At 46.1% G+C, this 24,758-nt stretch overlaps 1 protein-coding gene and 1 long non-coding RNA gene across 4 annotated transcripts in view; one reads left to right on the top strand and one right to left on the bottom strand.

Annotated features, from left to right (window-relative positions):
- Nucleotides 1-24,758, bottom strand: part of APOO (apolipoprotein O) — a 769,977-nt gene that overhangs the window by 452,719 nt on the left and 292,500 nt on the right. The window contains exon 5 of one of the 2 annotated variants that reach the window (XM_069204824.1): nt 19,241-19,336. The exons of the other annotated variant lie outside the window; for it this stretch is intronic. Coding sequence (XP_069060925.1) covers nt 19,241-19,336 — 96 coding nt within the window. The remainder of the gene's footprint in view (nt 1-19,240; nt 19,337-24,758) is intronic. 2 annotated transcript variants of the gene reach the window in all.
- Nucleotides 1-24,758, top strand: part of LOC138250227 (uncharacterized) — a 155,759-nt gene that overhangs the window by 25,238 nt on the left and 105,763 nt on the right. The gene's annotated exons all lie outside the window — the stretch shown is intronic.

Raw genomic sequence — 24,758 nt, 5'->3', positions numbered from 1 at the left:
ACATTGTCTGCCACATCGGGATGTAGGTGCCATTTGTGGTCTGCCAGAAAACGTCTGCTAAGTTTTACCCAGCCCACCACTTGGTTAATGACTAGTAAGATGCACTGGTGTCCCAGACACCTCCAAAGACGCTAAGGGGGTCATTCTGACCCCGGCGGGAACCGCCATTTGGCCGCACCGCAGTCAAAAGACCGCTGGTGCCATTTCAACCTTCCCGCTGGGCCGGCGGGTGCTAACATTGTTAGCGCCCGCCGGCCCAGCGGGAAGGGGGCCTGCAACACTGAAGCCGGCTCCGAATGGAGCCGGCGGTGTTGCAGGTGTGCGACGGGTGCAGTTGCACCCGTCGCGCTTTTCACTGTCTGCTAGGCAGACAGTGAAAAGCAGGCTGGGGCCCTGTTAGGGGGCCCCTGCACTGCCCATGCCAGTGGCATGGGCAGTGCAGGGGCCCCCAGGGGCCCCTAGACACCCGTTACCGCCAGCCTCTTCCTGGCGGTGTAAACCGCCAGCAACAGGCTGGGGGTAAGGGGGTCAGAATCCCCATGGCGGCACTGCTTGCAGCGTCGCCATGGCGGATTCGCCCAACCGGGGGAAATCCGGCGGGAAACCGCCGGATCCGGTTTTCTGACCGCGGCTTTACTGCCGCGGTCAGAATGGCCAGGGAAGCACCGCTAGCCTGTTGGCGGTGCTTCCGTCATTTTAGCCCTGGCGGTCTCGGACCGCCAGGGTTAGAATGACCCCCTAAGTTCCTTAGCACAGGACCCAGTATTCCACACATCCCTCTTGTTGCACTACCATTATTATTATCAATTAACAGTGTGCAGTTAATTAAAACCATTACACAAGCGATAAAAACATGATTAATAAAATCCACAAAAAGAAAGAGTACAGCTATCCACAAAGAACCCTCATGATAATACTAAAAACCTGATTTCAAAAATACAAGAGCTTGAGGGAGAAAATGTTGCCCTTACAGTGTTATGGCAGGTTTGTTAAGTGGTTGCGCACCCATGTCATATGTTCTCAATCTCTGAAAGCTGACTCACAAGTTCATCTAAATATTTTACCAGTCTGCAACTGAGATGTACATCTTTCCCATCAAATCCTGCCATAATCGCTTGCCTATACCTGCACAGCCCTCTTTGGACTCACACTGGCAGTAGGAGAGTCTTGCGGTCCACCGCAATGTTTTTGCAGAAGCATATCTGGAGGATTAACGTTTCTGAGCCTAGCCCGCAGAGCTGGCATACACCTGTCATATTGCTTTGTTTCCACCTGGGGAGGTGGGCGTACGTTGGAAGACAGCCCATGCAATATTTCATGAGGGCCACTTTAATCAGTGGATTAACTGCTACCCCCAGGTAGGCCTGCGGGGTAAATCTGTCATATGAACCAAGACAAGCCAGACATGACTTCTTTTTGTTAGGGCTTCTTTGTCCAATAGCTGTGAGAAGATTTTGACTTTTTTTTTCGTCACTCGCTTGACAAGCAGATATGAGCTAAGATGGACTAGTTGGCTTGTCGAACCCAGTGCTGTCGTCAGGGAGGACTAAAGTTCACGCCGGGCAGGAGAGTTGGATTGCACAGAGATTTCAGCCTAAAGAAGGGAGCTTAGTGTGCCTTGTCTTTTGGCCTTGAGTTTGTAGCACAAGTTAATAAATGCCCCATTCCTCGCAAGTGTCTGTCTGACCAGGCCAAATTCAAGGTGGACCTGGGTTGGTGATACACGATTTGGCAGACTGAACAGCACCTTAAAGAGCTTGATGATCATTTTGTCCAGTTGCTCCCCTCCTCTGCCCCTCAACTCTTCACTTTTGTATGTTATTGTAAGGATTCATTTGGTTTGGATGACCTTCAATAATGGGAGATACGTTGAGCATCCAGTGGCATTTTTGACGAGTTTAAATGCAGAAGTAAGAGAAATGGAATTCCAACAGACTTTCTAAATGAGGATTAAAGGAGCCGATACAGTCAAGGACACCTAGATATTTATATTCGCGCACAGACTTTATTTTGCTGTTGCCCGGGTGCCACTGGTGCCTAGGTCATCGACCTAAAAGACATGTTTTTTGATTTTCCCAGGTTGATGATAAGTGCATTTTCTTCTGAATATTCAGCCGCTGCATTAAGTAGTCTCTGAAGTCCTATTCTGGTGTGGCTGAAGAGAATGAGATCGTCAGCGTACGTCAAGCATGACATAGCACATTTCCTCAGTCTTGGTAGATGAGTTTACTTTGTCCAGCCTTGTTGGTAAATCAGCCAGAAAAAGGTTGACAAGGAGAAGAGCAAGAACGCATCCCTGCTGTAGACCCTGTGAAGTTGGAATTTCTCTGGAGAGGTGCATGCCATCGCATAACTTAACCCTTACCCAGAAGTTTGTGTGGAGAAGAATTATTTTTTTTCAACAAATGAGCCGGAATACCCCACTTTGCAAGCTTAAACCATAATTTTCCTCCGTTTACACAATGGAAAGCTGCTTTATCGTCTATAAAAGAGAGAAAAAGGGGCTTTTTGGCACGCCGACTTTGACCGAATAATAACGCCACAGCCATCAGATTGGCAGTTGTGCCAACCCCTTTAGAGAAGCCGGTTTGATTGAACTGGACCAAGTTGTTATCTGCTACACAGGCTTCAAGCTCTTCTAGGAGGGTCTCCGCAAAGAACTAGGACTCGACGTCTAGAAGTGCAATTAGTCGGTAGTTTGCCAGATCGCTGATAGAGCCCCCTTTGAAGATTGGGGAAATAATTGAGACTCTCTATGAATACAGAATGATGTTAGTGGCAATTAGGCTGTTGTAAAGTGCCTAAGGATGTTTTGCCCAAAAATGCAGATATTCTTCGAACAGTGCAGTGGGAATGCCATTGGGACCCAGGCCTCCCTCTCTCCGACACTTAGGGCCTGATTACAACTTTGGAGGAGGTGTTAATCCGTCCCAAATGTGACGGATTTACCACCAGCCGTATTACGAGTTCCATAGGATATAATGGACTCTTAATACGGCTGGTGGTATATCCATCACATTTGGGACGGATTAACACCTTCCTCCAAAGTTGTAATCAGGCCCTTAGTGATTCTCCTTCTCACTGTTTCTGGGAGAATTTGAATGCTGCTGCATGGTTGTGTGGAAAAGCGAGCAGTAGTTTGGGCCTGATCTTGAGTTATTTGCTGAGTCGAAAAACCCTCACATTGGGTTTTTTCCTGAATCGAGAGGCTAAAGTTGCAAGAGAGATATTGATGCCAAATAGGCTCCGAGATTATAATTATGGAGTGAGGATGCATTGCAAAGCTTAAGCTATTTATATGTTTCCAAAACTGTGCATGCTTGTTTGTCTTCAGTGCATTCAGGAGTCTGGCTGCCAAGCTGGCAGCAGCATCTGTTTGGTGTGCCCATAGGTGAGCCCTGTAGGCCGACCTGGAGGTAGACACTAGCGTTCTCAGGGCCTGATTCCCAGGCTCTTTCTGGAGGAGGCGGAGGGTGCTGCTTAGGTTAGGTTTAAATGTCTTTGTTTGTTGGGCAGATGGCGACCCTTGAGGCCTATAATGCTTTGAGCCTAAAGTTTCTTGTGGACAAGATGCAAGAAATTCTTGTGTGAACTCGCTCTAGGCTGCTTGTACTACTTGTGCTGCTTGCCCAGGGTTGGTGTGCTATAGTTTAGAGGACCAAATTTGCTTGGCTTGTCCTGTCAGTTCAAACATAGTATCCAGTGACCATTTAAGTTTCCTACCTCTGTTTGTGTACGTTGCGTGCTGCAGTGCATCTGTTGGACCATGATGGTCAACTGCATGAGCAAAGAACAGCTCATGTGGCAGAAGATCACTTTTGCCTCTATTTGCTATCTGGAATTTCAAGATTTGATGGAACAAAGAAGATGAAAGAATCATGAAGTCTACTAGTGTTCTTGCCTTCTGATTGAAAAACATAAATGAGGGAGGTTGATCTGTGCTAAAAGGGCAGTTAGTGGCTTGAAGATCCATTGCTTCGAGGTCTTTTATTAGCGATTTCCCTAGCCTGTCCTTTTTTTAGACTGTATGCACAGTTTGATCCGCCTCAGAGTGCTCTGTGCCCAATAAATTCATATTAAATTCTCTGGATAGGATTAGCTCAGGGCAGAGAGAATTATTTTGAAGCTCTTGTATCTCCTTTTTCAGTTGTAATACAGCATCTAAGTTACATACTTTCTCTGGCGATATATAGATATTAACTAGAGCTAGAGGGAGTGGAAATGGGCCTTGAGAGGCAGAGAGCAAAACTGTCAGTAGGTTTTTATTCATGACTGGGGACATATGTTAGCTCCCCTTCATGCAGAGTTAATGTATGTATTAAGCCCACCATTCAAACGTCCACAGCGGGCTTTCCTTGTTGCCGGAACATGATAGCTCACAAATCCCGGTATAGCCGGCGGGGTTTCCATTCAGGTCTCCTGCAGAATTACTATTTAAAACAATGTTAAGTAGTTCAGCAGGATCCTATCCTTCAATTTGTCCAACAACAGCCTGTTGATATTCCAAGAGCATATTGTGAGGTTGGTTTATCTACTGAATGGTTAATAGTAGGTCTACTCCTTCATAATTGCCTTGGTGTTGTGCTCGGAGTTTCAGGTAGCCAGCTCCAGTTGTCAGTAGAGGATGGAGCCTTAGGGCAAGGCAAAGATACTCAGGTTGCTCGTGCTGCTTGAGGCAGTGGCGATTTGCTTTGGAAGCCCTTTGAAATGCCTCCAGGGTCAAGGTGCAGTGGGTGAGTTCCCCCACAGTCCTGCCATGATAGTAGAAGATAATGATAAGCCGGTTTATTCACAGGGGGACTTGGATCCCCCCAGGTCCTAAAGGATCCTCCACCTACCAGTACTTGGTTAGCTACTTCAGCAGAGTTCCAAGTCACTTTAGTTGTTTCATTCATCTGAGATGCAAAAGGCAGTATAACTTCCACCGATACCAAGTCCGCCAAGGTGAAACTCGCCGTCTCAGGGAGCTGACTCAACAGCCATAGAATGTTGCCCCGGTTCAGCAGGTCAAATGTGCCCTTGATATGTATTCTGGGTACATCAAAGTTGTTCTAAAGCATGTGCCACTATAATGATAAATCTGTGCTAGAGGCTCAGGGGCAGCCTGAGTCAGAGGCATCTTCCTGTAAGTTTTTGACTGAGGACTAATAGACTCCTGGGTTGCTGGTGTTGATTTGCTACCCTGCGGACTCCGCTTGGCAGTTCCTTGATGTAATGGATCCAAGGACACTTTAACCAGGCGAGACTTTTTGTCAAAATTTGTTGCATCAGTAAGCAATGCCTTGGGTGGAACACAGCTAACGGCATTAAGAGGGGCAGTTTGGCAAGCACCTAGCTACCTGGAAGGTTGGTTTAATGTAAAAGTGAGGGCTGACTGGTTGGCCAGTCTAGGGTCATTGGCAATGGTCTCTGAGAAGACTTTCTCGCCAGCTCGTGAGGACTAGTTGTGGTGTTGTCTCTGGCTTCTGCACCAAAGATGGATACTTGTGTTGATTTAATAGGGAAGGGGAGCTTGACTGATTCGCCAGTTTGATAGCGTTGGGCGGTGTTCTCTGAGAGGACTTTGTCATCAACACTTGAGGACTGGCAGTAGCTGACCACTCCTGATGTCACTAGCCGGCTTAGAGTTGATCCTGCCATTTTGAGTCAGAGCACACTTCAGATCCTCAAAGCTGCTACTTAATATTCCTGGTAGGGATGCCAGCTTGTCCAGGATTGGAGAGCAAATACAAGCGCAAACTGGTAACCAGGATTCAGCAGATTTCTGAGCTCTGACGATCAGGTTGGTATGATTTGCAATATTCGAGTCAATATCTGAAGTGAAGACTCCCAGTGTATTTAATAGTTTAATCTGAGTGTTCATTTTTGTAGACTGAGAGTTAAGAGCATCAGTGGTAAGCTGAAGGGCGTTTTGAATAGCATTCAGAATCACTGGTACTTCTGGCTCTACTGTAGTACTGATGTGTGTATTAATGTCAAGGCAGTTCGTGGGGCCTGAGCACAATGCTTCAGGTTAACGTGGCGTAGAGCAGGTGTGGTTCTGCCCTGTATCTCTGTCACCATAAATTGACACCATTGCTTCCCATTCCAAGGATGTAAGCGAAGACTGATTCAGTTGTGTGTTGCTCTTCAGTCTGCCCTGGGGTGCAGAACTATCAAGAGGAGGTTCGCTAAGATAAGATCGGCTCATAAAGTCCTTTAACAGATGTTGGCCAGGCATTAGATCTGACTGTCCTATGCTGGGACTAATATCACCAAGGCAGGCTCTTGGTAAATATTCTTGATTCAAGTCTGGTAATAGGGAGTAATTTACACTAGCTAACTGAGTCAACTGTATTAGTTCCGAAGAGACCAGAGGTGAGGGAGAAGAGTGAATAGATTTTGCTAACAAAATGGACTGGTCTGCACAACTGCCTGCTCCATCTTCACACAGGGACACTGTTTCTGAGCATTTAAGTGTACCTGTACCACTATAGAAGACATGGAGGACATAGAGTGTCAGTACGTTCAGCAGCAAGTGGGCTTGATGGACACTCATTGGTCTTAGGACTAAATGGTGTATTTTGATTTTGGCCAAAAGAAGCTACTTGACTGATAATAGTTGGTTTGAAAGGAGATGGTAAACCTGCAATGCTCGAGTTTGCTGCATAGATGGTTGATACTGGATCCTTGAGAAAGAGAAACTTAGTGTTAATTTTAGACTGATTCTTAGTGGCTGTGAGCATTTCTTGCACAGCCCTGGGGCCTGTTTGACTGATCTTGATGTGTGTTTCCACCTGGGTTGCCGTGGTTGGGGTGCTGCCCTGTGAAGGCACTGCTGGGTCAATGATGTTTGCTAGGGCTTCGGGTATTTCAACCGCTTTTGTCTGAGTTGGCCTTGTCGGCCTGGTCTTGCCAGAACGCATGTTTGGCCGAATTGCCCTTCTATCTGCTATCTGTGAGGTACAGGGGGAGGCCCATGAGCTGCTGGAATCTCCTGTAAACCCGGGCCTTTCTTAATTCTTTTCCTTATTCTTCTTTCTTCTTCCTTAATTGCACTCTTATCGTGCTCAGGCACTCCGCCACTCGAGAAAGAGTGGGGTAATTGCAAGAAGGTCTCAGCGGGGTTGCACAAACCGCACCCAGACCTTACTGGGCTGCTTCCGTGAAAACCCTGGGGTGCACTCTCAGCAGCAGCAGACTACAGCTGGCAAGGTTTTCCTGCACTTGCTAGATTATGCAGTGCTATACTGTGCTGGACTTCTGGATTATGCTACTGCCAGGGGATGCCGGAGGGTGCTGAGGGATGTAAGTCTGGGCTGTCACTGACACAGACACTGCTACTGTCTTAGCTCTTTTGTTAACAGGCGATAGGTGAGTCGATGGAGGGCCGAATCAGGTGGGTAATTGCTGGTTTGCTATTTACAGAAGGCAATGGGCGTGTGGGCAGATGGACGGATGCTGTAAACCTGCAAGCTCCGGTCCTGGAACCTAGAGCCCTGGAGTCCTAGCTGGGGTACTTGCCTTCGCCCTCAAAGGAATGCTGAATATTGTTTTGCATGTTTTACTGGTTCACAATTTGAAGGACCTCTGGTACATTTATGAGACACAAGTGCATAGTCTGGTACATGGGGTTGTAAAGGGCAAGATGGCAGGATGCAGCAAATGGCAGACAGCTTGTTAGATGAGCTAAAGATAAGCTAAAATTGAACTACAGTAAGGTACTTAAGTGCCTCTGCATCACAGCTTCTTGAACAGCATCTTAACAGGTCAATCGAGTCCGATGGAGCTCCTCTCCGTCCTCCCCGCCTGCTCCATGATTCTTCCACAAACCTTCCTCCACTCGTCTGCTTGCCGCTGTGTTGCGTTTCGTTTCTGTTGTGTCTATTTTGCCCAATCTACCCACCTGCCTGCCTAAGCTGTGGCTGGCTGCAAGAAGGGTAGTATACGGATGGTGGTATCTGTAGCGGTAGCCGTGGATGCGGATGATGAGCATACAGGTGGTGTGCAGTTGGAGGGCGGTAGGTGCAGCCAAGGAGGAAGAGTAGAGCAAGAGAGCGGGAGGGCGAGAGAGCTGGTTATTGGCTACAAAGGGGGGGGGGCTTGAAGGGGGCCTTCGCCCTTATCGTGGTCCTTGTCTAAGCCTCCTCTCAGCCTCAACCTCTGATTCAGCCCGATTTCAGCTTCAGTCCTCACCGCTCAACACTTGCTGTCACGCCACAGCTTATGTTCAGTCCCAGCATCCTGCTTTCGCATCTCACATTCCTCGCGCTAGCTCAGTGCCAAATTGCAGTGGTATTGTTTGTGAGAATTGCACTGTCGTCTAGAAGTGGACCATGACCAACTGCGACGAGCCTGCCTTCAGCAGCCAGTCAGTGAGTTGTAGAAATACAGGAAATCCTGACCTCTGAAGATGAGAGTTACCACACCACTTTGTGAATATCTAAGGGTGAAGCTAAAGGGCAGCAGAGCAAACCGAACATGCATCTGGTCAAAACTGAAATGCAGATAATACCTGTGGGTCTGTAGGGCCGGTATAAAACAATACATGTCCTGCAAGTCAAACACCATCATCCAGTCTCCCAGGTGTGGGGCGGAAAGGATAAACCAATATGAGCATCTTTAATTTGTAATTCCACAGGAGTGTGTTCAGGGGTTGGAGGTCCACATTAGACCTGGGGCCCTCATCATTTTTAGGGATGGGTAAGTAGCAGGAATAAAAAAAAAAACTACCTTTGTCCGAATACGGTACCCTCTCTATGGCACTGTAGGAAATCAAAAGGAATACCTCCTTTTATGAAATGTGTTCTGGTTTGGGAAGGATTTTGGGTGAGGCAGAAAGAAAAGGTAAGGCTTAGTTTCTATGAACAATCATCAAGATCTGTTACATATGATAGATCGCCACCCTGAGTGGAAGTACTTGATCTGGCCCTCGCTGGTAGGCCATGCCACGCTAAGGGCAGACTAAAGCAGTTTGCTGTCTATTATAGCAGGAAAGAAGCAGTTTAAGGGCTGGTGTCGGTTATATGATGCCCTGCTTTTTCCACTGGCCCCAAAAGAACTGGTCTGGCATGATTCACTGGTAGGGAAGGCTGTCTTTCCCCATAAGTGCGCCATTTGGAATAGCCCCTAAATTACGGGAGCTGGTGGGGAAATTGCCTAGCAGCATTCAACAGCCCGTGCACGTGCCATCATTCGGCTGCCTTTAAAGCATTCCCAAGAGGAGTCTCCTTTCTTTATGAAGAGGTAAGAGTCTTTAAAGGCATGTCCATTATTGATGCTTGTACTTCGCCAGAGAATTCAGTTGACCTTACCCAGATGTTTCTATAAAGTGCCATACTGGTACACACTGTCCTGCAATGCAATCCCTGGTATTTGTAGTACCAGGCTGAAAGAAGAAAACATAGCTTTGCCTAAGGCATAAATCCTTTTGGATTCTCTATCCGAGGACTGGTTGGAAACAAATTAGGGCTCACAAGGAGACCACAAAGCCTCCTGGTCAAGGTTAGTACAATGAGTCTTTCCAGAGCAGTTTGCTTGCTGAGAAAATCCAGATTAACAGGCACCTGCCAACTAAGAGGCGGAGAAGAACATGGTTTCAACCAGGGAGCCACCAACAGAAGAGGAATGGCTCAGATGTTGTGAGCCCATGCAGCAAAGTTTGAGTCAAAATATTTACTTTAGTCTCAGGAGGACAGCTGTAATTCTAGTATTTCAGTTGCCCTCGGACCACCAATGCAAATGAGGCACTTTTCTCTGTTGGTGGCCCATGTGATGAGCTAAACTCTGACTCGGGGGAAGTGTCAAGCCCGCTAGCGTTTTTGTAAATCAAGGTTGAAGGTATCATGAGTATAATAAGGGGGAAGTAAGCCAAGTCAGAACCAAAAAGAAAGAGGTGCCTCAGCAGATAGTTGTGACATGGTAGAGGTACTGGGTTAGAATTAGGCTGCATGACAGCTGACAACAAATTTGCAATTTAACATTAATTGAGCTGATGTCAGTTTGGGACCTAACATGGGCATTGGCACCAGATCATCCATCAACACCATCGTCTCGGTGACAGTAACTGGTGTGGATCTCGGGACCAAAGTGGACATCTGTACCGGAGTCGGTACATGCTTAACAGTAACCAAACTGGACAACCTTGCAGTTCTGTGAGGCCCTGTAGCATGTCAGAGTAAGCCTGAAGGGCGCCGATTTGAAGCATTGAAGACGTTGATCTGCTGGGAGGTTAACAACAACTGAGGGAATTCAGGGTGCTCCTGCAGCAACTGAGGAATTTGTTCTGGAGTCAGTAGCCCTAATGGAGTGCAACTTACATCTTGATGGCCTCCTGCCTTCTCTTTGGAGTCAGACACACAGGATGGGGTCAAGTTCTGCTTTGCTTTTTAATCCTTGTGCTTGGACTTGTGCTCTATCCACCCAAAGATTTTGAATAGGAAGTGGAGCGGGTCTTGACCAGGCCCATAACCTGGGGCAGGATCTGCGTGATGTCCACAGGTCTGTGACTGATCTCTGCTTCCTGTAATCATAGCTTGCGTGAATCGTTTTAATGGGGACATAAATTCCTAGCACACTGTGGACAAGTTTAGGAGTCATCGGAAGACAGGCAAACTTAGGAGCAGTGCTATCCTGATCTATGTCATAAACGCAGAAAGGATCTGACACAGACCTGACGTCAGCGCACACAGGTGATGTTTATATGCAGCTTAGCTCCATCACATCCCAGGTGGTATTTAGCCAGCACAGACCCTCTCAACACTAGCTACTACTGCATGGGAGCACTGCCACAAAACGCTTTGGATCCTTTCTGGTGCCTGGGGAATCTTTCAAGGTAAGCAATCTGCAGTCAGAAGTATCCATCAGAAGTACAGATTTCTTGAGGCCTTTCATCGTATTTTTACATATGAATTTGAAAGTTTCCCCTTACATGGTTAGATGTCTAGAATCCCATTGTGTACTGGTGTAGGCTCTTAAGGTGAAAAACATTTGTATGTGATATAAGACCAGTTCTGCGGTGCCAGAACTCAGGAACAATTGGACAATTCTAGCCTGTTGGCTCTTGAACCTCAAAATCCAGATACTAGTTTAAGTTCAATGACATGAAGTACTCCCTTCTTGAGCTTTCACTTTTTGAGAATAGCAAGTCTGAACAGTCCAGGGTTACTCTTTAAGCATGATATAGATGAGAAAACCATATATAGTTAACACGTGAATAGTATTCATCTTCATGCTTAGGTTTCAATGACTTAGAAATTACGGTTTTATGGTTACAAACTTTCTATTGAAATCTGGGTATATTCTGACTGATTGAGGAAAGTGAACAAATGAAAGCCCAGACTATCTGCAGCAGACTAAGTGTTGTAGGTTAGGTAGCCCTTGCTTTGTTCAGTGATGCGCAACCATACGCAGCTTCGGTCTTCAATGACTGACATTACAGTGCTGCTTGATCTAAGACTTTAGATGTGTTGTTAGATTCTCGTAGCCCGTGGTTAGCACACCAGGTTCAGTGTGCACACCAGGCTCAGACAATAAGGGTCCCAGTCTCATAACACACGTCACAGTCCAAATGTAGGAGCAAACTAGCAGGCAATAGCAAACACTGGGTGCACTCTACGCTATAGAGTGCTGTGACCTTTATGGTCAGACTGGCAGCAGTGAGCAGTCAATAGAAAATTTAAGTGCTGCAGAACCTCTAAACATGGAGTCAAAGAGTGGCGTTTGCCATCAGTAGCACTAGAGGGAGCACCTCAGTTAAACTGCACGTTCTCAAAGGTTCTTAAGCTCTTTCATTGCACTATGACAATGTAGCCTGGTCATTGAGGACCTTTTGCCACAGGAGAACATGAGAAAAAGCAGCAAAGACAGTTCCCTTTACGATGAATGTCTTATTTAGACTAGGCAGTGGCAGAAGCACTCTGGTCTTTACAAGCAGCCTTGTTCTAAGGTAGCAGGTCCTCTTAGCTGAACTCACAGAAGCTATTGCTTAGCATATTTTTCAGGTGGATTAAAGGCTGGCTCTCAGTTTGCAAGTCAGGCTACCTACTTCTCCTCAACTGCATACAACAGCAGATTTACCTTTCAGGCTTTTCCTGATGCGTCAATTCCTACATGAATGGCAGCTGGTGCCATGCTAAGTAGCGAGTCACCAGAAGACATGTTCGTGAGAATCACTAATGAAGTACAAAGGACTCTTACTTCTTGGTGTGAGAAAGTAGCCTCTTTCTAGCCTTGTTACCCCCACTTTTGGCCTGTTTGTGAGTGTATGTCAGGGTGTTTTCACTGTCTCACTGGGATCCTTCTAGCCAGGGCCCAGTGCTCATAGTGAAAACCCTATGTTTTCAGTATGTTTGTTATGTGTCACTGGGACCCTGCTAGTCAGGACCCCAGTGCTCATAAGTTTATGACCTATAGGTATGTGTTCCCTGTGTGATGCCTAACTGTCTCACTGAGGCTCTGCTAACCAGAACCTCAGTGGTTATGCTCTCTCTTTACAAATTGTCACTAACAGGCTAGTGACCAATTTTACCAATTTACATTGGCATACTGGAACACCCTTATAATTCCCTAGTATATGGTACTGAGGTACCCAGGGTATTGGGGTTCCAGGAGATCCCTATGGGCTGCAGCATTTCTTTTGCCACCCATAGGGAGCTCTGACAATTCTTACACAGGCCTGCCACTGCAGCCTGAGTGAAATAACGTCCACGTTATTTCACAGCCATTTTACACTGCACTTAAGTAACTTATAAGTCACCTATATGTCTAACCTTTACCTGGTAAAGGTTGGGTGCTAAGTTACTTAGTGTGAGGGCATCCTGGCACTAGCCAAGGTGCCCCGACATTGTTCAGGGCCAATTCCCCGGACTTTGTGAGTGCGGGGACACCATTACACGTGTGCACTATACATAGGTCACTACCTATGTATAGCTTCACAATGGTAACTCCGAATATGGCCATGTAACATGTCTAAGATCATGGAATTGCCCCACCAATGCCATCCTGGTATTGGGGAGACAATCCCAGGATTCCCCGGGTCTCTAGCACAGACCCGGGTACTGCCAAACTGCCTTTCCCGGGGTTTCACTGCAGCTGCTGCCAACCCCTCAGACAGGTTTCTGCCCTCCTGGGGTCCAGCCAGGCTTGGCCCAGGAAGGCAGAACAAAGGACTTCCTCAGAGAGAGGGTGTTACACCCTCTCCCTTTGGAATAAGGTGTCAGGGCTGGGGAGCAGTAGCCTCCCTCAGCCTCTGGAAATGCTTTCATGGGCACAGATGGTGCCCATTTCTGCATAAGCCAGTCTACACCGGTTCAGGGATCCCCCAGCCCTGCTCTGGCGCAAAACTGGACAAAGGAAAGGGGAGTGACCACTCCCCTGACCTGTACCTCCCCTGGGAGGTGCCCAGAGCTCCTCCAGTGTGCTCCAGACCTCTGCCATCTTGGAAACAGAGGAGCTGCTGGCACACTGGACTGCTCTGAGTGGCCAGGGCCAGCAGGTGACGTCAGAGACTCCTTCTGATAGGCTCCTTCAGGTGTTGCTAGCCTATCCTCTCTCCTAGGTAGCCAAACCTCCTTTTCTGGCTAGTTAGGGTCTCTACTTTGGGGAATTCCTTAGATAACGAATGCAAGAGCTCATCAGAGTTCCTCTGCATCTCTCTCTTCACCTCCTGCCAAGGAATCGACTGTTGACCGCGCTGGAAGCCTGCAAAACTGCAACAAAGTAGCAAAGACGACTACTGCGACACTGTAACGCTGATCCTGCCGCCTTCTCGACTGTTTTCCTGGTGGTGCATGCTGTGGGGGTAGTCTGCCTCCTCTCTGCACTAGAAGCTCTGAAGAAATCTCCCGCGGGTCGACGGAATCTTCCCCCTGCAACCGCAGGCACCAAAGAACTGCATCACCAGTCCTCTGGGTCTCCTCTCAGCACGACGAGTGAGGTCCCTTGAACTCAGCAACTCTGTCCAAGTGACTCCCACAGTCCAGTGACTCTTCAGTCCAAGTTTGGTGGAGGTAAGTCCTTGCCTCCCCACGCTAGACTGCATTGCTGGGAACCGTGTGTTTTGCAGCTACTCCGGCTCCTGTGCACTCACCGAGGATTTCCTTTGTGCACAGCCAAGCCTGGGTCCCCGGCACTCTAACCTGCATTGCACGACCTCCTGAGTTGTCCTCCGGCGGCGTGGGACTCTCCTGTGCAACTTCGGTTGAGCACCGATTCACTCCACTTCGTAGTGCCTGTTCCGGCACTTCTGCGGGTGCTGCTTGCTTCTGAGTGGGATCCTTCTCTTGCTGGGCGCCCCCTCTGTCTCCTCATGCAATTGGCGACATCCTGGTCCCTCCTGGGCCACAGCAGCATCCAAAAACCCTAACCGCGACCCTTGCAGCTAGCAAGGCTTGTTTGCGGTCTTTCTGCGGGAAAACACTTCTGTACGACTCTTCACGACGTGGGACATCCATCCTCCAAAGGGGAAGTTTCTAGCCCTTGTCATTCGTGCAGAATCCTCAGCTTCTACCATCCGGTGGCAGCTTCTTTGCATCCACAGCTGGCATTTCCTGGGCATCTGCCCACTCCCGACTTGATCGTGACTTTTGGACTTGGTCCCCTTGTTCCACAGGTACTCTCGTCTGGAAATCCATCATTGTTGCATTGCTGGTGTTGGTCTTTCCTGCAGAATTCCCCTATCACGACTTCTGTGCTCTTTGGGGAACTTAGGTGCACTTTGCACCCACTTTTTAGGGTCTTGGGGTGGGCTATTTTTCTAACCCTCACTGTTTTCTTACAGTCCCAGCGACCCTCTACAATGTCACATAGGTTTGGGGTCCATTCGTGGTTCGCATTCCACTTCTAGAGTATATGGTTTGTGTTGCTCCTATCCCTATGTGCCCCCATTGCATTCTATTGTGACTATACATTGTTTGCACTGTTTTCTATTGCTATTACTGCATATTTTGGTATTGTGTACATATACCTTGTGTATATTTGCTATCCTCATACTGAGGGTACTCACTGAGATACTTTTGGCATATTGTCATAAAAATAAAGTACCTTTATTTTTAGTATATCTGTGTATTGTGTTTTCTTATGATATTGTGCATATGACACTAGTGGTACTGTAGGACCTTCACTCGTCTCCTAGTTCAGCCTAAGCTGCTCTGCTAAGCTACCTTTTCTATCATCCTAAGCTGCTAGACACCCCTATACACTAATAAGGGATACCTGGGCCTGGTGCAAGGTGTAAGTACCCCTTGGTACTCACTACAAGCCAGTCCAGCCTCCTACACTTGGGCAGTCCAGTTCCATGACAGGAGACTCTCAATATGCTTAAAGTATCTCATGGCGAGGGCTGGCATTCGATAAGGTAATCAAGAATATTTTCACATCTCTTACTATCATATGCAAGTTCCCCTTGCACAGCTGGAATCTAGTCGATGTTTAGGTTAGGACAGTGTATCTCTTCAAGATCGCCCCTCTGCCAAACATAAGCTCTGGCTGGAGTTATGTTCTGTTGTCAGAACTGAACACAGTTTGAGGGATTGGGCTGGGAGCATATCATTTGTTTAGGTGAGAGAAGTGGTTGTTTATTTGGCCTTAGTCCTTGACAAGGTGACACACTGTGGGAGACACAGGGCAGAGTTTATGGCCTGAGCTGGAAGGAGGATAAGAGGGAGAAGCATAGAGATATGTAGAGCAATAAGGGGGGGGTTCGATCCGACAGCCTCAGGGTGGTCATGCCCCAACTTTTTGCCTACCTCCCTCCACTTTTCTGACACTGTTTTTGCTGGTTTTAGGACTTTGCATACTTTACCACTGCCAACCAGTGCAAAGGTGCATATGCTCTCTTCCTTAAACATGGTAACACTGGTTCATCCCCAATTGGCATATCTGATTTACTTCTAAGTCCCTAGTAAAGTGCACTACGTGTGCCTAGGGCCTATAAATTAAATTCTACTAGTGGGCCTGCAGCACTATATGTGCCACCCACATAAGTAGTCCCTTAACCATATCTCAGGCCTGCCATTGCAAGGCTTGTGTGTGCAGTTTCACTGCTACTTCTACTTGGCATTTAAAAGTACTGGCCAAACCTTAAATTCCCCTTTTTCTACATACAGGTCACCCTTAAGGTCTGCCCTAGGTAACCCATAGGGCAGGGGGCTCCGTAGGTAAAAAACAGGACATGTACATATGTGTTTTATATGTCCTGGTAGTGGAAAACTCCTAAATTAATTTTCCACTACTGTGAGGCCTGCTCCTTTCATAGACTAACATTAGGACTGCCCTCGTACTTTTTGAGTGGTAGACTCTGATCTGGAAGGGGTAACCAGGTCATATTTAGTATGGCCAGAATGGTAATATAAAATCCTGCTTATTGGTGAGGTTGGGTTTTATATTACTATTTTAGGAATGCCACTTTTAGAAAGTGAGCATTCCTCTGCACTTAAAACCATCTGGGCCTTACAGCCGGTCTCCAATCAATGCCTGGTCTGTGCTGGCTTACAGCTCCCTTGTGCATTTCACCCAGACAAAACACAGGACTCTCAGTCACATCTGCATACTGAATGGGTCTTCCTGGGCTGGAGGGCCTGACACTTACATTTCAAAGGCCAGTGGCCTGCCCTCACACAAAGAACTGATAACCCTCCCATTGGAACCCTGGCAGACAGGACTGGACTGAAAGGGGAACCTGTGCACTTCAAAATCACTCTTTGAAGTCTCCCCCACTTCAAAGGCATTTTTGGATCTATAAACTGGGTCTCTGACTCCACAAACTCAGACACTGCCTGGCTGCCCACAGGACACATATGGACTGCTTCTCTGGAAAGGACAGCTGCCCTGCTGTTGCCCTGTGGCTCCGCTGGCCTCTGCGTTTGCTGGAAGGACTCTGCCTTCCCCAAAAGTGCTCTCCAAGGGCACGGATTGAACTTGCCTCCTGTTTCTGAAGTCTCAGGGTCAACAAAGACTTCAACTCTTCAAGAAATTCCTAGTGCGTCGAAAATCGGCACACCTGCAGAAATCGAAGTCTGCACTGCGGCTGAGAAATCGCAGCACAGCCGACCCGAGTGACGCAGCCCCGACTTCCACACTGGAAATTTGACGCAGCGTCTATCTTGCAACAGAAAATTTTACACATCGTCTACCAGATCGCGGAAGCGCCTGTGTCTTCTTCCAGTGCATCAAGGATTTTCAACAAATCGTCCCTGGGCTTCAAAATATCCCTGCATCGCAGTGATGAACCAAGAGTGTGCGCTGAAAAACAACGCAAAACCCTTGCAACCTGGAAAGAAACGACGCATTGCCTGTGCTGTGTCTGAAAATTTGACTCAACACCTTATTTTTCCACGCATCACCTCCTCTGCGATCTCCGTGTGTTGTTATTTTTCACACATCCCAGGTACTGTGTGTAACATAGAGACAACTGTTTATTTCTAAGGAGTGAGACTCATTTAAACCTTTTAAAAGGTGATATTTCCATTTGTGCTTATTGGATCTTTGCTGTTTTGACTTTATTCTAATCAGATAAGTATTATCTATTTTTCTAAACCTGTGTGGTGTATTTTTGTGGTGTTCCCACTGTGTTCCTCTAGAATTTATTGCACAAATACTTTTCACATTGCCTTCTAAATTAAGCCTGACTGCTCAGTGCCAAGCTGCCAGAGGGTGGGCACAGGATAATTTGGATTGTGTTATGACTTACCATAACTAGGACTGTGGTCCCTACTTGGACAAGGGTGCATACCCCCGCCAACTAGAGACCCCATTTCTAACAGGGTTTAATTACCTAAATACATTTCATACCTACCACTGAAGCCCACAAACCTTGGGCCACGTATATACAGATGGTCCTCCAGCACGGAGAAACTCAACCAGGGTAGATGTACTCACACATGCTTCCTACACACATTTACCACTTGGGGGCGGAGATGGGTATAAATCGTGGCAGGATGCATAGATTTACCAGCAAACAGTCTCCCAAATCCTTGGAAGAAGATAAAAAGACCTAATGATCAGGTGACAGGAATAGTCGGTAATGTCACGTCCTGGACATGGGGACTGAATACACTCATCATCAACTGAGTCGCGGTTTCTACTAGAAAACAATATGATCAAAAACGATGTAAACAACTGCAGAGGAATTGCGATTCGAGTCTCTTGTAAAAAAAAATTGTGACACAGGACTACTGAGAATAGGGCTTTTAAACCTACGGTTAATACAAATCACATCACCAGGTACGAAAGGAATACTTGTTTGATACTCGGTGCTTTCCCCCTAAAGGGGTATACTAACAACCAATGGGCAAGGTCCGAGTATTCACCTCCATGCCAGAAGAGGGCTTACGGATACATATCGCGCTATCTCTTTAAGCGATCTTCCAGCTTCGTTCTCACCTCTGGACTAGTGTATTCTTCCTATCAATCGTCCTGTGTGGTAAAGTCTTTCTTGCTTAGTAATATCAACAGGCGTTTCTTCACACACAAAGTTATGAACGTATGACGACACAAGGATTAGGCGAGCATAGACAGAATGGCTGTTCCCCACTTAAGGCATGCAGTATTTGTGCATGTCAGCCGCACCTCGGATTTGCGACATAAAATTCCCAAGATGGAGCCTGTTGTAGAAAAAGAAAGCGCCCAAGAACACAGGAAAAGGAGTGGAGCTTTTGCTGTACGGAAACGTTGCAACGCTATGCAAAAGTGAAAAGGGGGGGGAGGCTACGGATCACTCAAAGGGGGTGGATAAAAAGGAACTGACGAGGGCTTGCCAAACACGGGCAAAGGGGCGTGATAGATTACTAAATGTAGCAAACGTGCGGTACTGTCCGTGCACAGGTCTTGTTTAAACCGGATTGGGGAACAGATCACGGCTTTATCACTAGAGGCAGGTAATATGCTAGGGAAAAGAACGCTGGATACAGTCAGCATTTAAATATAATTTACAAACACGGTTGAAAACCTGCTACTTCAGTCGTGTTAAGCCAGCTGTTTGCAGCACTCACTTTCTAGTCTCCAGTCAGTAGCACCGGGACATCTTTTAGACAGAGGTAATGACTGATATATCATTAATTTAATCATTACGCCACCCCGCTGGGAATGAGCTGAACATCCAGTTCCCAGTGAGGAGAAAACGGACAAACACAAAACACCTCAGCATTCATAATTATTTCAGCTATAAAAAGTGTTTTCACCCTTCTAAACCTTAGTTCAGTGATGATAAAATGGCAAAACGAAAGAACCATGAATAGTCATGCTATTTTAAGAGAATTCTTACCTCTAGCAAGAAAAAGTCCAACAATACCAGCAAAACCAATTACACCAAGACGAGGGTAAAATCCTGGCGGCGCATCCTTCAGCAATTCATAGGCATCTAAAATAAATGTGTTTAACAAAATGTTAAATGAATCAATATGCTTTTATGAAGCATCAATTTTTCTAAACAATGTATATATTAGGTAGGAGGAAAAAGTAATGTTACTTCTAAAAGCCATTTACACTACTTTTACACTCACACAAATAGAATTCAGGTTACATAATCAATAACGCAACGAAATTGAAAAATAACCCCAAAAATTGAAGACACTCGGGCCTCCAAATACAAAAAGATTAACCGTGACTATTTAGAGTACTCTACTCTCCAAGCACCTTTTACAAGAACTTCAGCATGGAAATTTGGTGACCACCTCAGTTCAAATTGCGGACTAGAAGGAAGGCAGAGCCAGTGCTGGTGTCTATCGATCTGAGAGAAGAAATGACAATTAGAAGCAGATGCGCCAGCGGAACCAGGTAATACCGAGACGCTCCTTGAGGGTGTACCACGAGCTAATCATGCTTCCACCTAAGGAAAAGGGGTCCCCCAGAGGAAGGCAGTGGCTCTACCTATGGACACCCAAGAGCTTGTAGTTGAATCCTCAGCAGTGGCTAACCCTAATTCTAAGATTATAACAAGCTTTTTCTAGATGATTAGCAAGGAAACAGCACTCGTCTCAAATAACACCGATGTGGAAACCAGAACCTGGGCAGAAGCTTACTAAGGGCACTACAAAGTAAGGAGAATGCTTAATTAGTTTCCGGCGATGCAGAAGGGGGAAGAAAAGGATGGGTACCGATAAAGGTGAAGACATGGAGTTTCAGAATACCTCATACAAGTGCATAAACCCACCCCACCCCGACAGAGCCACGAGCCTCTGGATATTATAAGGTTATAACACTGTTTGAATCAGTAGTGCAGGACGGAAGATAAGATAATTCAGAGAACAACTTCAGGAGAGGAACACAGGGGGCTGGATGGAGGGGTGGAGCAAAGAACTGATAACCTCCTAGGTTACAGGCGCCAAGGATAGAGGGGGACAACTAAGGGAAAGAACCACACACAAGAATACATGGGGCGTTAGGCATGTCGGAATATACCAGTAAGCTGTATGAGAGGGAACGCATCATTGAAACTTGTCTTTAATCTGTCTTGCAAAGATTCCCGAGTAACTGTTTTTGAATAAAAGGTGCTGCCAGAGTAAAGCAAGATTGAGACCATTCCCAGTCCTAAGTGGTTGACTGCCTCCCAAACTGTTATTTTGTGTAAACCTATATGATATTGCTAACGACCTGTGTCTTTGATTTTTTCCAGTTAAAAAAGGTAAAGAAACAGAGATTGACAAACCTGAACTGAGTGATCGACATGGTTTGCTTGGGCTACCTAAATTCCGTAAAACGCCCACCACCCATGCGGTTGAGCGAGCAGGGCCGCCCAACCGTTATGCTCATGTTCTAAAGAAGACTAGTATTGAAGACAAACCCTTGAACATCCATTGTGCCAAGCACAACACATCAGAGTGTGCAATTCATGAGACCACTGAAGCTCATGAAGATCATGTGGACCACGGACCCCAAGGAAATTAATCCCTGAGTGCTAGCTCCTTAAGTTTCCTTGACTGTACTTTGCCTGAACTACCAGCCCAACCTATAAACATAGTTAATCATAGGGAAATTATTGATGTAGAGGTTGGTAACAATGGGGATGTAGCACCTTACCATGGGCCTAGTGGGCCAGGTGAGCTTGATAACTGCCTCACAGACAGTAGTAGAAACTCTACTGAGAGAGCACAATCAGATTACTCAATTTTCCTGAATATTCTGGATAACAATTATGCAGCCAACATCTATATGTAGAGCCTCTCAATCCAGAAAACTCTCAAGCATTCATTACCTCAGAAGCTATAAATGCCCTGAATAGGATTTTGTTGTCCATACTTCTGTTACTGGGGAAATCCTTAGGGGGGAGGTCAGAGCATATAGCTCTCGTATTGATGTCAATACTGCGTGCTTTAGTGTCATCAAAACAAAACATGGGTTCTCAGACGGTTGGTGGAGACAAAACAGAATACCAAGAGGCCACAAATGTAGCCCCCAGTAAATCATATGTTGCAAATGCTCCCATTAAAGTACAGTCAGCCAAAAACTCAAAACAAAATGAGGAAAAGCTAGAAGCCCTGGCAGCAGTCATACTTGTACCAACAGAGGAAGAGCAGAAGTGGCAGAAAATTTAAGGGAGAGCAAGCTGTCAGAATTGATGTTTCTGGCTGACAGATGTACGTTCCCTGATCAAGCAGGAACTACAAATCCAATCAGGGTAAGTCACAACACATCCTAAATTAACCTGTGCTCACCCTCCAGTAGCTTGGCACAGAGCTATCAGGCTTATCTTAAGAGGAAACATATATTTGTGCAACACATCAAATAGTAAAACAGTGAAAATACCACACAAAAAGATACAACACATGGATATAAAAATAGAACACAAGTTAATAAATAAAACAAGACCAAAAACAACAAAATCCAATAAGCAGAACTTGAGTTTTTAATTGTTACAGAATACAATTCTTAGAACCAAAAAGCGCCAACCGGGATATCTAATCGCACCAGACGCAACAAAGTCAAAAGTTCAGGCCGACCGTGATGGAGTGCAGGCTGGCTACAGGGACCTCACTGGGCCTGCTGAACTAAAATACCTTAGTGCGGAAGCATTGTGTTTGTTCCAAGCCATGCAGTCTAGGAGATGCTTCGAAGTTCCCCACACAGCAACGGCAATGAGTCAGAGCAGAGATGCAACTAAATTCGGGTGCAGGGTGCCGGCTGCATCAGCGTTGAGGCGATGTACTGATTCCGAGGAGCACAGTGGCTGAGATCCTGAATTCGGCATCGTTGTCGGGATGCAGGGACTTTGTGCCAAAGAAAGTGCTGGTTCTGAAAGCGGTGCACTGGTTTTATCCATGCAACAACAGATGTGCAGCAATTCTGTTCATGCAACAGCAGAGATGCAGTGGTTCTGCTGGAACACCACCTTAAGAACTATTTCTAAGGCCCAGGACTGGGGTAGCAAAAGTTGGCCGGTCAGGCTCACAGCTGGCAGAGTCAATCTGCACAGCTAGGTTGGTTGGAAGTCTACGTCCCTGAAACTTCAAATCAGATAGCTGGCACTTGAAGTCAGTTTGAGTTCTAGGTAGGAGAGATGCAGGTCCAGTCCTTCTCACTCAAGTAAGGAGGGCAGAAGGTCAGCACAGCCAGCGTGCAACTCTTCCAGAACACCAGTCCAACAGAGTGGGAGTCCTTGTAGCAACAGAGCAATCCTTTCTCCTGGCAATAAAATAAGAGAGGACCCTCACTAAAAGGGGAGGGAGCACCATCTTAAACAGTAAAATCAAATCTCCCCTTGGGAAATCACAAACATGTGCTCACTTTAACAAACCGCCCTTCATGCAAATGTCACTCCATCACTCTTTTTAAACAGGACCAGTAGCACAACAATATAAACAAGCACAAAGCTTTTAATGGCATGTTCACAGACACCTTTTTCAATTGCAAATTGTTACAATATGTATGTCATCAGTCATGTAGTGATCATATCACCATCATGCAGATAAAAAAACAGTACTGCCAGTGCTTAATTTGTGCTTGTTGTTCCCGGTGCAGAGCACCAGCACTTATTTTTTAGGGTTGGCGCATATTCTTCTGCCCCAAGCATTTGCTGCAAGCAAAAGACACATATGGGAAAGACGGAGGGAGAGAAAAACGAACAAGCATCACAATGGGAGAAAGCAGAAAGCTGCAAGAGTGAGCTGAAGGGGCAGGAAGTGGCTTTAAATGGATTGAAGCGGCCCCAGAAGGCTTCAGGATTACGCTGCCGCAGTATTCTGTGTTCCCAAATTAAATTGCAGCAGCCGTGTGTTTAAGAGGAGGGCTTTGAGCACCGGCACCTTTTTATTTACAAATTAAGCACTGAGTACTGCACAATAAATAAAAAACAATACAGCACAAAAAATACATGTAATCGAAAATAAAAAAAGGGAGAGACAAATAGGGCAGCAAACAGTTGTCTATTTCAATCGTACCAATCCGTTTGATCATTCTACATGGTACATGATGTAACAAACATCTATTGCATCAAGATATTAAACAGATTCATGACATCAAATACATTGTTTTTTATTTTTTACTACATTTTTTTTTTTGGTTGAGGCTCAGACAGCCCACCACATCAGAAATAATGCCAGTAGTAGGTATAGACAGTAGAATGCCAAATGCTTTTCTCTGGAAAGAGTTGGCTCACAGATTTTGATTCTGCATCATCGCAGTTCACAGAAAGAAGCATATTTTCAATTATGCTGGTGAGAATATAAACTCCTCCTAAACACAAAGAAACTGACCTTTCAAAATAGTCTGTGGGCTGAGCTGGGATAGTGTTTCTCTATGAAAAACACAAAAACGCTTTGGGAGGTTGGTACCCACATAGAGAAGGGGGCACTAAACATACTAGACTGTCATATTCCTGGGTCAAGCACTTTAGTACTTTGTTTAGGGCTGACACCTCTGTCATTCCCGTTTCCGATGCACTTAGTCAGGGCAACTGCAAGGGGGATTCCGCTCTGAATATTCTAGTGCCTGAAGTGGAACGGCCCTTAGAAGCATGAAAAACCACAAGGCACCAGGCCCAGATCTACTGCCCACAGATATCTACCAAGAGGACCCCCAAATATGGGCTAGAATTCTTGTTAAACTATACAACTTGTCCCTAGCTATTAACCAGATGGAACCCTCATGACGTTCAACCATTCTAGTACCCATATTTAAGAAAGGCTATCAGGGTAGGTCCTCCAACTACCACCATGTCTCCCTTCTGTATGGGGCAGGGAACATTTTTTAGAAACTCCTTTTAAACTGCACTGCACGGCTGGGTGAACAGTCAGAATATTTTAATGGTGGCCGAAACCGACTTTAGAGCATGGGTTGGAACTACTGATCAAGCAGAACAATTATACATGATTTCGCACAAGTACACAAGTTAAAGAAATCCTCACTATATTTAATTTTTGTTGATATGAAGGCAGCTTTTGATCATGTAGACCGGAGGAAATTATAGAAATCATTGGTAGATCTAGGGGCTGAAATCACACTAGTGCACACAACAATGGCGCTCCACAAGGATAACATAGCCAGGGTTAGATATGGACCAGACAGTCAGTGCACTGAAACTCTCCCCTCAGAAAATGGCATCCTCCAGAGTTGTGTGTTAACCCCTTCATGCTTCAGTCTTTAACCAAATGATGCAATTGAATATCTGCTTGAAGATCACATTGATGTCCCCATCATAGTAGGAAGAAAGGTCCTGATACTACTATTTGCTGATGATGCAGTCCTGTTGGCACAGCCAGAAAATGCAATCCACAGCTCATTAGCGTGGTCTGCAGGTTAAAAAGTAGTGCTTGACTACTAAACAAACAAGATAGAGTATGGTGGTG

Source organism: Pleurodeles waltl, chromosome 8 (genome assembly GCF_031143425.1).
Source record: "Pleurodeles waltl isolate 20211129_DDA chromosome 8, aPleWal1.hap1.20221129, whole genome shotgun sequence".
NCBI lineage: Eukaryota > Metazoa > Chordata > Amphibia > Caudata > Salamandridae > Pleurodeles > Pleurodeles waltl.
Note: the sequence above shows the minus strand (reverse complement) of the source record. Positions and strands in the feature narration are given on the sequence as shown.